Here is a 13948-nt window from a genome sequence, read left to right as displayed (position 1 = left end):
CCCCTGCCACCCATGGTGTCCCTGGTTCCTGACTTCAGCCTAGCTCAGCCCTGGATATTGAGCCAATTTAGGGAGTGACCCAAGGGATGGGAGCTCTCTCTTTCTGCCTCTCCCTCTTTCTCTGTAACTCTGCTTTTCAAATACATAAATAAATCTTAAAACAACCAGCAGAAATGTGCCAATCACTTTGGAAGAGGTTTCTTTGTTGCATGGTGTTAACCTTACTGGTGATACTGCTGCTCACCTGGACTGCCTGGTATCCACAAATTGCTCGTTCACGGATGACTTTCTGAAATGGATTCGCTCAATCCCGAGAGACTTGGGGGGCAGAATTCTTGGAGAATGAGGTACTGAACTTGGTCGCTGCCCAGCAAGAGGGAAGGCATCAATGGCTGTAATAAGTAAATGAATGAGTGAGTAAGTGGGTAAACATATAAGCAGAATAAACACCTTGCCAACATCACCAAAAAATTGGAAGGTCTCATGATCAAAGCTTTCTTCCACAGAGGATGTTTTTAAATACATTAACTTTCAAGAAATTAATTATTGTCTTTTATACACTTGAAAAAGGAAATTCCTGAATATTGATTTGGGGCCTGAACCAATTTTTGCCAATACAATGGGTATCTTTCCAAGCAAAGAGTCACTCGTGCGGAATGGGGGACACTATATCTCTTTCAAAGTTTTATGAAGGAAAATCCCATGTCTCAAGAGCCAGGAGCAAATGGCCTGGAATATTTTGGCTCACCTCTATTTTTAAAGTCCTCAGGCCTCTCTGGCCAATGGCTCATCCAGTCACAGCATGGGAAGGATCTGATTCATGATGCATCATCAGAAACTTGTAGGATCTACCCCGATAGTTGGCATTTTCAGAGAGGAATGGCAAGTCTGGCCAAATCTTGGCTCAAAGGAAGAATTATGAAATAGTGGGGGTTTATGCACCATAAAACATCAGGGAATACAAAGCAGTCAGGACTGGGGGAGGGGTGGAGTGACTTCCCAGAATTTTTCAAATGTCATCAGATAGAGAGCCAACTCATTGGGTTAAGTACAAGGGATCACAAGGAAACATTCCATCTCTTGATATGAAGCCTATCCCATCATGCAGTGTACTGAACCAGCATAGGGCATTACAACAGACATAGCCGACCTATAGGAGATGATGACATGACATGTAACTCCATTTCTAAAATATGTCTTTGTTCTTAGGAAAACAAAATAAACTTTCACTTATCCAGAATATAGTGATAACCCACTAAGTCAACATTGTAACATCCTGGTTTTGATAGTAGACTCCAGATGTCACCAACGGGGAAAGCTGGGTGAAGGACTCTGTCCTATCCACCCAAATCTCAGAGTCTATAATTAAAAAGTTAAAAGAAAAAAATTCAAAACTCTTATTGGGAGACTTCCTCATGGTAAGGTTTTCTGGTTCCTTGGGGTCATGCGATTTGGATTGTCTTATTTTTAACACTGAAGATAACCTGAGCAGACGCTCACTGTGCACCTTGTTTCCTAACTATTTTCTATCGATGAAGTCAGCTTATTCTACTTTCTCCAAAAGACAAGTCTGCTTTACTTAGCCTTCGAAATTCATCTTTCAATTTCAGAATCTATAACAGGTTCAAATTGAGAAAGTGGCAGCCACTTACGATCGTCAGAGGTGGTGGTGTCCGACAAGGAGCTACTCTCGGATGGGATTATGTCTTCTGTGGACACAAATAAGCACCTTCAGTGTAATTGCGCATTTATACAATTTGAATTCAATGAGGCAATTTTCAATGGCGTGCATGTTACTGTCATTTAGATAAATGTAACTAATTACAGTGTATTAAGGATAATAATAATGATAAGAACGAACTCATTTACTGTCAAAGACCAAAACATTTTTTGCTTGTACAAATATTACATTTGATTACCATAATCCTTCAGTATCTGTGATCCACCTTAGATACCAAAATACACGGATGCAGGGCTGATGTCATAGTATACCAGGTTAAGCCACTGCCTGCAATGCTGGCATCCCAAATCAGAGTGCAGGTTTGAATCCTGGCTGCTGTGCTTCCAATCCAGCTTCCTGCTAATGTGCCTGCGAAGGCAGTGGAAGATGGTCCAAATACTTGGGCCCAGGCCATCCACATGAGAGCCCAGAAGAAGCTCCTGGCTTCAGACTGGCCCAGCTCTGGCCATTTGGGGATGAACCAGCAGAAAGACCTCTTTCTCTGTCTCTCTCTCTCTCTGTCACTCTGCCTTTCAAATAATAAATAAATACATGCTTTAAAAAAAATCCATAGATGTTCAAGTCCCTTGTATAAAATGACATATTTGCAAAACCCCACACAATCCTGCCATATACTTTAAACCACGTCTAAATTACATATAATATACCTAATACAATGCAAATGCAATTAAGTAGCTGTTAAACAGTGTTGTTTAGGGAATCAAAGTCTCCACTTGGCATTGTGCTGCCATGGGTTAAGCTGTTGTCTGAAATGCCAGCATCCCCTATGGGTACCAGTTCAAGTCCTGGCTGCTCCACTTCTGATCCAGCTCCCTGCTAATGCACCTGGGAAAACAGCAAATGACCCAAATGCTCGGACCCTGCCACTCAAGTGGGAGACCCAGATGCAGTTCTAGGCTCCTGGCTTTGGCCTGGCCCAGCTCCGACTGTTGCAGCCATTTGGGAAGTGAATCAGCAGATGGAAGATCTCTGTCCTTCCTTCTAACTGTGCCTTTCAGATAAATAAATAAATCTTTAACAAAAATCTGTATGTGTTTAGTATATATGCCATTTTTGTCCCAATATTTTTGATCCACGGTTGGTTGAATCCATAGATGTGGAACCCATGGACATGAAGAGCCAACTGTATTTCTTAAAATGGAACAGATTTCAAAAGAGTTTTGGCTTTAAACTAGTTTTTAATGTTTCTGCTCTATCAGAAAGAAACTTTATACATTTAGTTCTTACAACCAACAAACTGCAAAGAAAACTCTTGCCATTCTTGTCATGAACGCTAAATGTTATATAAAACACATTTGAACTCTCTGAGAGTCTGTGAGTATAACTTATTTTTTGAGTCCTCCTGAACAAAGAAGCTTATTCCTAATACAGCATAGACACTTACTGGTGCATGAGGTTTTCCACCACACTGGGATTCAGCAGTGGCACTAGCAATATTCTGGATAGATAATTGTTCTGAGGAGCTGTCCTGTGCATTGTAAGTGACACCCATTGGGTGTCAGTAGCATGCTCACCCTCAGTTTTGTTTTTTTTTTTTTAAAGATTTACTTGAAAGGCAGTTACACAGAGAGGGACAAAGAGATCCTCTAACTGCCGGTTCACTTCCCAAATGGCTGCAAAGGCTGGGAATGGTCCAAACTTGGAAGAGAAGCAGCTGAGTCTCGAACTGCCACCAATAAGGGATGCCAGTGCCATAGGTGAAAGCTTTGCCTACTATTCCACAGTGCTGGCCCCTCCCCTTCAGTTTTAACAACCAAAAATATTTGCAGATATATCTAAAATGTTCTCTGGCAGCGGGGGTGCAAAATTGCCTCTAGTTTCAATCTTGGTTTTGTCACTTACTGCCTATGAGACCTTGGGCAAATTACTTATCTCTCTAGGCGTCATTTGGCTGACTCTAAGATGGCAATAGCAATAGTACCTGTGGCACAGTTCTTAGTCTGGCTCCTGGCAAGTACTCAGAGATGTCAGCTAGACAAGGAGTCTCTAAAAATGTCATGAAAACTGTCTGTTATGAAAAAAACCATGCAAGGGCATCAGAATCAACTTATCGTTTATCCTGTTTTTCCACGAACTTTTTGAAGTACCCTTGTATTTACGATTTTTGTTGCCTACACACAGCACTTGCATTGGAAATGAGCATAATGCCCTGAGCATTATTGGCGTCCAATATATAATAAATGATGTGTTTAGTAAAAAGAGACATCTCAGGTGTGCTGAACTGCTTTAGCAAAGCATTCCTTCTCTGGCCTGAGTGTTTGGGCACAAAGTTCCAGACAGACACAACATCTCAATGTAAGCTTCAAAGCCATTAAGAAGGGAACCTCTCCATCCAATCTCAAATGTTGATCTCCATCAAAGCCAAGTGGACTACCTCTTAATTAGGCACACAGTGGAGCTTGAAGGCGAGGTGCCAGTACAGTCAGCTGTCAAGCGCACTTAAAAAATTCTATCCAATATATGCTCAACCATTGGCACCATCTGCTGCCCAAATGTTAGGCCCGTTGAGGAGAACACTTGGATCTTGCAGTTTGAGGATGAATGGGCCATAACAAATGGCCCTGAAAGTTAAGTGCAGTGCTAATCACCCAAGCCAGTTGGATTTCACATTCAGAGTCAAAGCTACCCTAAAACGCTCCAGCTGCAGTTGACTAACTCTTTTTGTGTTGGAGTCTTTCACTCTCCAAAAGCCCTCTGTCTGCTTTATAAATCATGTGCCCCAGACCCAAGTATAGCCCAGTTTACATATTTCATCAAATCTATTATTTTATGTCCCTGTTAAAAGAGATTTTGCAAATTATGATTGTAACACATCATTTAGTTTAAGAACTATTCCAATTTCACAGATGTTAAAATGAGAAGAAAAAAAATCAGAGGAATACAATTACATTTTGACCAATGACAAAGAGTAAAAACCGTGCTAATATATAGGTAAGGGCCAACTGGAATTGAAATGTACCTAAAAGAGACTTCTCAGTTTATTTGTTTTTCTGAATAGAAAAGCCATACAAAATACAGAATATGAAGTTACTTAGAATGCCCCCAATCTCAGTATGCAGAAACAGTCCTTAAGCAGTCTTCGTGTGTGCGTGTTAATAAAAAGGGGGGATCATACTGTGGTGACAATTCTGTACCCCGCCTTTCTGCATGTCCTATTCAATCATGACCACTTGCTCACATCTTTAAACAGCCTCCACGCAGGACTGTAATTGTAAGAGCGCTTCTCTCTCCACCCTTGGGCAGATCGGTCCTTAAGAAAATTCATGCTTGGCCACAGCAAAAACCTTCCAGAAACTACTGAGTGAGCCTTGTCTCTTACTACGTGTGCTATCTAAAGTAGTTCTGAGCCAGCGCCGCGGCTCACTAGGCTAATCCTCCGCCTTGCGGCGCCGGCACACCGGGTTCTAGTCCCGGTCGGGGCGCCGGATTCTGTCCCGGTTGCCCCTCTTCCGGGCCAGCTCTCTGCTGTGGCCAAGGAGTGCAGTGGAGGATGGCCCAAGTGCTTGGGCCCTGCACCCCATGGGAGACCAGGAGAAGCACCTGGCTCCTGCCATCGGATCAGCGCGGTGCGCCGGCCACAGCTCGCCGGCCGCGGCGGCCATTGGAGGGTGAACCAACGGCAAAGGAAGACCTTTCTCTCTGTCTCTCTCTCTCTCACTGTCCAAAAAATAAATAAATAAATAAATAAAATAAAAAATAAAAAAATAAAGTAGTTCTGGCACTGACATCAGCTCAGTAAAAGGTGAGTCTGTCTCATGAACCAATAGTGCTGTGAAAGCTCTTTCAGCCTGAACGGAGAACACTGCCATCGTGGAGTACTACAATCACACTGAGAATCAAGTTTACACTCTGCTAAGACTAGAATTCCAAACCATTTTAATCCTAACACACTTACTTTTAATTCTATTCTTTCTTCCACTGCTCACCAAATGAGCTGGCTTGGAAATGCTACATACTGTCCAGAATACTCTCTAAAAAAAAAAACAAAACAAACAAACAAACAAACAAACAAAAAAAACCCTTAATTTTACTAACCTGGTAAAATAACTGTTGCTTTCTGGCTGGGTTTCTTCCCGCATCGAATTCGGTATTCGTTTATTGCATTTTCAATCTCCTGGAGCTTTTTCACTGCGTCTGTGTAATCTTGTTTTCTTTTTTTCTTCACGGTTTTACAAAGGTCTGCTTCATTGGCAAGTTTCTTTGCGGCTTCAACCAGCTTTTGCTGTATTAGAAAATTACTCTCCAGGTCTTGCAGAGCAGGGTCCTGCATTTATGCAATGATGCTGTTTTAGTTTGACAGACACATACAATCACTCCCCCATACACTGGGTAATAAACAAAACCGCTCGTGCATTCCTAAATCACAGCTCTTTGAGAGTAAAATAGCCCTTTTCTTGAGTTTCAAGGCATAGACATCCGCAAACAATTTTCAAGAAGACAGCTCTCACCCACGTTAACTTGTACTTCTCATTAGCCTAAACCTCTCCCCTGCTCAAGGAAGGGAAAGAAGGGAATGAACCATTCACAAAGTTGCTTGGGAAGATCACAGTTTGCAAGAGATTAGTAAGTCAAGACTCATGGATGCAGAATGTTATATTCATATGTATGGCTTTGGAGACACGTGAGTTTGATTCTTGTGGTTCCTGGCTGCACAACAGTGGACACACTTAGTTGATTGCTTTAATGCTTCCATGTTTTACATTGGCAAAATGAAGATAACACCTATATTATACAAGTATGAAGAGTAAATGAAATGATATATAAGCTTAGCCCAGAGCTGTGAGCACTCAATAAATAGCAAAGCTATTACTGAAAGGAGCAGCTATCGTTTTGGAAGGCTATGATGATTACATTTCTATGAGAAGCATGGGTAGGGGAATTTTGGCTGATGACACTCAAATAACAAAGTGCTCAGTATTGGTTAATAAATCTTTTAACTTCAGAGCAGAGTTGAGTGCTGTGCATGTATTACCTAATACTGCACCCATCCTTACCCTCCTTTTATAGATGAAAGGATTGAAATGAGAAAAAATGAGACTTTACAGAGGGGTTAAACAATTTGCCAAAGGTGACTTAGGGTTTTTCTTTTTCTTTTTTTTTGACAGGAGGAGTGGACAGTGAGAGAGAGAGAGACAGAGAGAAAGGTCTTCCTTTGCCGTTGGTTCACCCCCCAATGGCCGCCGCGGCCGGCGCACCGCGCTGATCCGAAGGCAGGAGCCAGGTGCTTCTCCTGGTCTCCCATGTGGGTGCAGGGCCCAAGCACTTGGGCCATCCTCCACTGCACTCCCTGGCCACAGCAGAGAGCTGGCCTGGAAGAGGGGCAACCGGGACAGAATCCGGCGCCCCGACCGGGACTAGAACCCGGTGTGCCGGCGCTGCAGGCGGAGGATTAGCCTAGTGAGCCACGGCGCCGACTGGTGACTTAGTTTTAAATGAAAGACTCTAATGCTGGAGTTCTTAACTCTTATACTGTTTTTCAATTATAAACATTTTGGTTCATTGAATGTTTTCTCCAATTTGGGGAGTAAAGATGGTAAGAAACAACTCAAATATTTTTAAAGATTAAAAAAAAAAAACCCACATTTTTTATTTAATTATTTCAAAGGTGGAGTGACAGAGATAGAGAGGGAGGGAGAGACTGATCTCCCATCTGCTGGTTCACTCCCCAGATGGCTGCAATGGAGGGGTTGGGGCCAGGCCAAAGCCAGGAGCCAGAAATTGTATCCTGGTCTCCCATGTTGGGTGGCAGGGATCCAAGTACTTAGGCCATTTTCCGCTGATTTCCTAGGTGCATTAGTGGGAAGTTGGATCAGAAGCAGAGAAGCTGGGTTGCCAGTGTTCTAAGTGGCGAATTAAACAGCTGTTTAATTGGAGTGTACATAAAAAAACCAGTTGCATTTGGTCTATGCTATCTGTTTCAATGGGTCAGATAAAAAGGGCAGCTGGGGCATGTGTTTTAACCAAGTGGTTAAAATGCTTATGATTGGCAATTTATGTTCATTAAATAAAATAAAATAAAAAAATATTAAAAAAATGTTTATGAAAACTTTTGCATCCCATGGGACCGGCACTATGGCGTAGCAGGTAAAGCCACTGCCTGCAGTGCTGACATTCCATATGGTCACTGGTTTGAGTCCCGGCTGCTCTACTTCCAATCCAGCTCTCTTTTAAAGCCTGGGAAAGCAATGGAAGATGGCCTAAGTCCTTGGGCCCCTGCACCCATGTGGGAGACCTAAAGAAGCTCCTGGCTCCTGACTTCAGATGGGCCCAGCTCCAGCCCTGAAGCCATTTGGGAAGTAAACCAGCAGATGGATGATATCTCCCTCTCTCTGTCTCTCTCTCTCTGTAACTCTGCCTTTTAAATAAATAAATCTTAAACAAACAAACACACAAACAAACAAACCTGCATCCCATATAAGCATGCCTGGGTTTCATTCCCAGTTCTACTCCTGATTCCAGCTTCCTGCTAATGTGCACCCTGGGAGGCAGGAGGTGCCAGCTCAAGTGCTTGGAGCCCTGCCACTCACACAGAAGATGTGGACTGAGTACCTGGCTCCTGGTTTTTGCCTGTCCCAGACACAGCTGTTGTGGACATTGAGAGAGTGAGCCAGTAGATGGGAGCACTCTCTTTTTCTGTCTTTCTCTTTGCTTCTTGGATACACATTAACAAAAACAAAAACAAACAAAGAAAAAAACCCACAACACTGATCCTAAAACCAAAGGAACCAGATGATGCTCCTACCTCCTCGCTGGGCAGCGAGCTGTCATCTAACTTGAATGCGGTACCTACACGTCTCCTGACTTGAGGCGGTTTCTCGCCAACGCTCAGTGGGTACTCCCTTGGCATTTTGCCCGTGAGCTCCTGTAAAATAGGACACAGCATCAAGAGGCAGGTCCTTGACAGTAGCCGGAGCCGTGAGACACAGCCAAGAGTCTCAAGCAGCACGGGGCACTCACAGCCTCCCGCAGACAGATCTTCTTCAGCTCCTCGACTTTCTTCAGGAGTTTTTCTTGTAACAGTTTTTCCTTCTTCTTGAGTTCAAGGATTTTCTCTCTCTTCTGCTCCTCACTCACTTCTGAGTCTTGGGAACCTAGTGGGGGAAGGGAGAGGGGCGGGGAAGGTTTGTACAAGGCAGATTTCCTTCCTTTTTAAAGGACAAAGGATTTTAAAGTTAAATCTGCTATTAAATGGTAGTTTATTTCTTTTGCTCCTTGTTTCTGAACATAATAAAAGGAAACTGGGCAACATTTTTCTCATGCTTCTGGGCATCAAAAAGAGCCTGGTAAGAAAATACGCCTTTTGCATTTGGCTTAGTCATTTTGGAGGCAATGATAAAATGCGTACTATTTCAGACAAGGCCAAGGAAAATTTCATGTTTCTGAGCGGGAGAGAAGGTAAGCTGTTCTCTGTGAGTCATTCTCATGTTTCCTTAGAAAGCAAGCAAGCAAGCAAGCAGGGCAAAGGAGGGTTATGCTGCAGACTCCCGAGCTGATAATGGGATTTAGATGGGAAAAAAATCATTTTAGCACAGGGACATACACTTAGTGATAAGAAATTCCAGAATTTCTAGAGAAAAGACTTGGGAGCAGCAATCACATTTGAAGGTGGAGCACATGTAATCATGTTTTTATATTACACGAAGAATCAGACAATTACTTGCGTCGGAAGCTAAATACTGAGGGAAGAAGTTGATGGAACTGAATGGGGAGAAATATCCTTTCAAGTCACCCCCAGGCACTCATGATCTTGACATCTAGAGGTACTTGTACAACCTGACTATAATTTAGTTTTCTTTCTTTTAAAAATTACTTTAGAAACTATACTCCAAAATATTGCCTGCTGTAGGTTTTGATATGCCTTTATCCCAAAATCATGCATTAAAAGATGTATTTTAAAATGGTATGTGACCCAAGAAAAATGTTACATAAAATATAGATGGCACAAACTTTCTCTTTTCCCCCAAATGTTACCTGAGGAGATTAAACTGCCATTGCTCGCCATGATGAGCTGACCTTTCGCCTCCAATGTCACCAGTTTGGAGGCCCTTTGGGTTCCTGTCTCTGTCAAGTCCATTGCTATGTCGTCCAAGCTCCTGGCTGAAGGAATTTTTGCCTAAGAGGAACACAGCATGCAAATGGAACGAATGTAGCTAAACGTATTTCAAATTAATATCAGAGCACCAACCTGCCCCCAACAAAGCTACACCCATCAAAATAAAATAAAGAGTTAATTGAATCAAACACATTTAAGTTAATGGTTGAGTTGCTATAAAAACATTTCAGCACAAACAGCAAGGATAATTCAGAACTTCTGATACTAACGTAATAGTGGTAAAAAAATATATATGTAAATAAGAAAGATTTAAGCTTTCCAGATAAAATGCTTCAATAATTTTATAAAGCTATCTCTCACAGCATGATCCAGTCACTGACTTAATCAAATTTTTTCCCAATATTTTTATTTTCGTTTTATCTGAGAGGCAGAGAGATAGAGAGATCTTCCACTTGCTGTTTCACCCCCTAGATGCCCACAACAGTCAGCGCTGGGCCAGAAGCCAAGACCCATGAACTCAATCCAGGTGTCCCACGTGGGTGACAGAAACCCAGTGATTCAGGCCTTCATCTGCCTGCCTCTCAGGTACACACTAGCAGGAAACTGTATCAGATGAAGGGCCGGGACTCCAAACACAGACTCTGATATGAGATGTGTGCAACACAGCAGCTTCTTTACTGCTGCACCAAATGCCTGCCCCAGTCACTAACTTTAAAATGTCCCATTGCACATACATATGCATGCCAAAAAGTTGGCCAATTTTACAACTTTTAAATTAGCTCATCTACTTCCCATCTTTTATATGTGGAGAACACTAAAATAGTTGGTAGTAAGGTCAAAAGGAAAAACAAACAATCCTAAGAACAAAAATGTATATGTTTTGTGAGAAAGCTTATATTCTGAACAGAAAGCAACAATAAGATGGGTTTGTCCCTATAGAATGCTTATTACTTACTTTGCTTTGCTTCCGGTCCAAGTAAAACTGATGCTGACTAATTGCCATTACCCAGATGGACTTGATGAGAGAAGAGTTTGCATACCACGTCTGTACAAAGAGGCCACTTTGCCCAAAGGTCCTTCTTGACACTGAAATTCTGAAAGATTAAGGACAGCAATTAAATTATCTGCCTCTGGCCCAGCATGACCCAGAATGTCCCCAGTGAGCAATGTTGATCATTAACTTCCTTCTTAATTGTCTTTCTGCTGCACTAAGTTAGGCTGATGGGGGTCTCAGTTTCTAATTTTCTTCATTTATGACAAACCTAATCAGATCCAGGTAATTTTTTTCTATATCAGCTAGCATATTAATAACAAATATATGCACACACTCAATAGACTGCACAAAAACATTTTGTTTGAAACCTTAATGATATGCAAACATCACAAACGGTGGGGAATAAAGGTGACAGTCTAAAGACAGGGCAACCAAGACCATTGGTCAGTGCCTGCTTCAAGGTGAAAAAGTATGTCAGATTTAGGAAGATTTGGCCAGTCCGAGCATCCTCAGAGGGGGAATGTAGTAACATTGGCTGAAAACACACAAGCCCAAAACTGGTCCAGAGTGCTGCCTGCCTATGCACCAAAGAAACAGAGAAAAAGGGAGTGGGGATGGGGGAAACAAGAGACAGAGAAGGATGGGAGGCGGATCCTGTGGGGGGGAGAGATGGGGAGGTTCCAGATGTTCATTGCAGGAACATCTCTTAGGGTCATCTTCTTCTCACAGCTGTTTGCTCCAGTCCCTCAGATCTCCACATACCCATGAGCATTCTCTTGGGACAATGCAAAAATCAACCACACAAAGACTGACCAAGTTCTCTTTAGAGCTCAAAGAACCTACATGCTGACCTTAACTCATGTTAATAACTTGGCAACTGCATTTTTTTAATGAGCAGCAACACGAAAATTAAAAATGAGCAAAGGACTGGAACAGAGATTACTCTAAAGAAGTTATAGGGATGGCCAATAAGCACGTAAGAGATGCTAAGTGGAGTGGGCATTTGGTGCTGTGGTTAATAGACTACTTTGGACACACAGATATCATACTGGAAAGCCTAACCAAGTTCAAGCTCCTGATTCCAGCTTCCTGCTAATGAATACCTTGGGAGGCAACAGGTGATGGCCCAAATACCTGCGCCCCTGCCACCCATGTGAGTTCTGGGCTCTGGGCTTCTGCCTGGACCAGTCTCAGCTGTTGACAGCATTTGGGTAGTGAACCAGTTGTCTGTCTTTGCCTTGCTGCCTTTTAAATAAATTAATAATAATAATAAGCCCAGCCATCATTAGTCATGAGGGAATTGTAGATCAAGAAACAAGGAGATACCACTTTATACTACCAAAATGACAATAAAACACACACATTCATACACCCATACACACAACACTAAAAGTAACAAGTGTCAGCAAGGATATGGAGAAATTGGAGCCACATATAAAGCTGGTGGGAATAAATGTAAAATGGTCTAGCATTTTGGAAAAGTTCACAGAAAATGCTTACTAGAAAAAAAAGTGTGAATTTCAGAAAATTTTTGCACCATCATAAACTTACTTTTTAATTCCATTTCCCCACAAACTTTTGGGAGTACGCTTGGATACCCAATAGGAATGAAAGCCTATGTTCACACAAAAACTCGCACATAAATGCTCAAGGCAGCATTAATCATAGTGACTGGGCCATATATAAAGTCTGTTCTCACCTTCGTGGGTCGTGAACTTCAACAGCAAACTTTTTCTCACGGAAATATAAGTTCTCCAGCTGTTTCCATTGGAATAACTAAAAGATTAAGAAAACAGAGAGGCCATCCACCTTTCATTATTTTTTACTTGTACTATGTCTCTAAGATTAATAATCAAGTTATTAAGTTCCTAACAAGGTACACTAATAAGAGTACGCATCAATATTCAGTCATTCGTACAAAGTGACTGTAACCTGAAACCATTTTATTCCTTCTCCTGACAGTGATCTTTAACTATTAAACTTCGCCTTACCAATAAATCTTCCTTGAACAATAAAACCAAGCATCCGTGGGGGGGAACGTACAGGCCCTTTTTCCTCTGACTCAACTTTATGATAAGGAAATCAGCACAGATTCCTGTAAACTCAAGCCTTCTGCTCAAAGTTGTTGATTTCATATTTAAATGGAAAGGTATTCAAGGGCATGTTTCAAAAAGATTAGCGATTAAATTTCAAAAGAATGCAAAGTGAAAGTAACAGGGAACCCCCAGGGAGGGGGGACTCTCGGTGCTAACATTTCCCACTTCGGAAAGTTCCCCTAAATGCGCAGACACCGAACAGGAATTGGGGGCAGGGGTGAGGGTGGGAGTGAATGCTGAGCCTGCCCTTTTGGTTTCTAAGCTTAAGACTTGAGTTCGCGTAAACAGAATCCAACCTCTGTTCTCAGGGCTGACAATCTAGTGTTGCACGCAGCGCTCTGCCAGTAGGTTAGGACGCAGAGAAATGCGCACCTGAGAACCAAATAATGTGGTGAAATGCAACCCGTTCACAGACCCGAGTATGCCTTGCTGTGTCTTCTGGGCTCACTCCCGACCCAGTAGAACACCTTACGGTGGCCAGAGCCTCAGTCAGTCCTCTCCACTAGGACTTCACCAGCAGACTGATTTCATTGCAGGTTAAGACTTTAGATGCACTTGAAAATTACACGCAAAGATTCTTAAGAGAGTGCTTTTAAATTGTGTAAATCATAAGCCCTTCTCGGCAAGCCAGTACCAGCGAAACCATTTCCTGAAGTACGGACAGGAACGCGGACTTCTCACAAACATGTAAACCTCAGGGACAGGGACAGGGACAGGGACAGAATGAGTTGAAAGATCCCGTGTAGGCAGGTGCAGCCGTGGGGCCAAAGCATTCAGCCTGCGCCTGCCTCCTGAAGCACAAGAAACAGACACCCGCTGAGAACACAGCGCCTCGCGGCCGGGCAATGTCTGCGCCCCACAGCTCGCTCCCAGGGTCCAAGAGGAAACAGTGAAAGCATAAAGCGACATACCGATTTCCTAAAATGTCCGTAGTCGTGAGCCTTTCGCTTCTTTAAATCCACAGGTTCCCCAATCCGGGGAGAAACGTGAGGGCAGCCCCGGCATCCTCTCCGCCTCCCCCCGCCCCGACGGCGGCGCCGGTGCGCTCTGAGGCGAGTTTCATC

General features: G+C 42.8%; 1 protein-coding gene across 4 annotated transcripts in view; it reads right to left on the bottom strand.

The window, feature by feature from the left end:
• FRMD4B (FERM domain containing 4B) overlaps positions 1–13948 on the bottom strand; it is a 365908-nt gene that overhangs the window by 14017 nt on the left and 337943 nt on the right. For all 4 annotated transcript variants that reach the window (XM_051851478.2, XM_002713308.5, XM_051851477.2 and 1 more), the window contains 8 exons: positions 12488–12564; positions 10750–10888; positions 9713–9854; positions 8699–8832; positions 8484–8603; positions 5777–6005; positions 1653–1709; positions 245–392 (listed from right to left, as the gene is read on the bottom strand). In XM_051851478.2, coding sequence (XP_051707438.1) covers positions 245–392; positions 1653–1709; positions 5777–6005; positions 8484–8603; positions 8699–8832; positions 9713–9854; positions 10750–10888; positions 12488–12564 — 1046 coding nt within the window. The remainder of the gene's footprint in view (positions 1–244; positions 393–1652; positions 1710–5776; positions 6006–8483; positions 8604–8698; positions 8833–9712; positions 9855–10749; positions 10889–12487; positions 12565–13948) is intronic.

The sequence above is a fragment of the Oryctolagus cuniculus genome, chromosome 10, assembly GCF_964237555.1.
Source record: "Oryctolagus cuniculus chromosome 10, mOryCun1.1, whole genome shotgun sequence".
NCBI classification, from domain to species: Eukaryota; Metazoa; Chordata; class Mammalia; order Lagomorpha; family Leporidae; genus Oryctolagus; species Oryctolagus cuniculus.
Note: the sequence above shows the minus strand (reverse complement) of the source record. Positions and strands in the feature narration are given on the sequence as shown.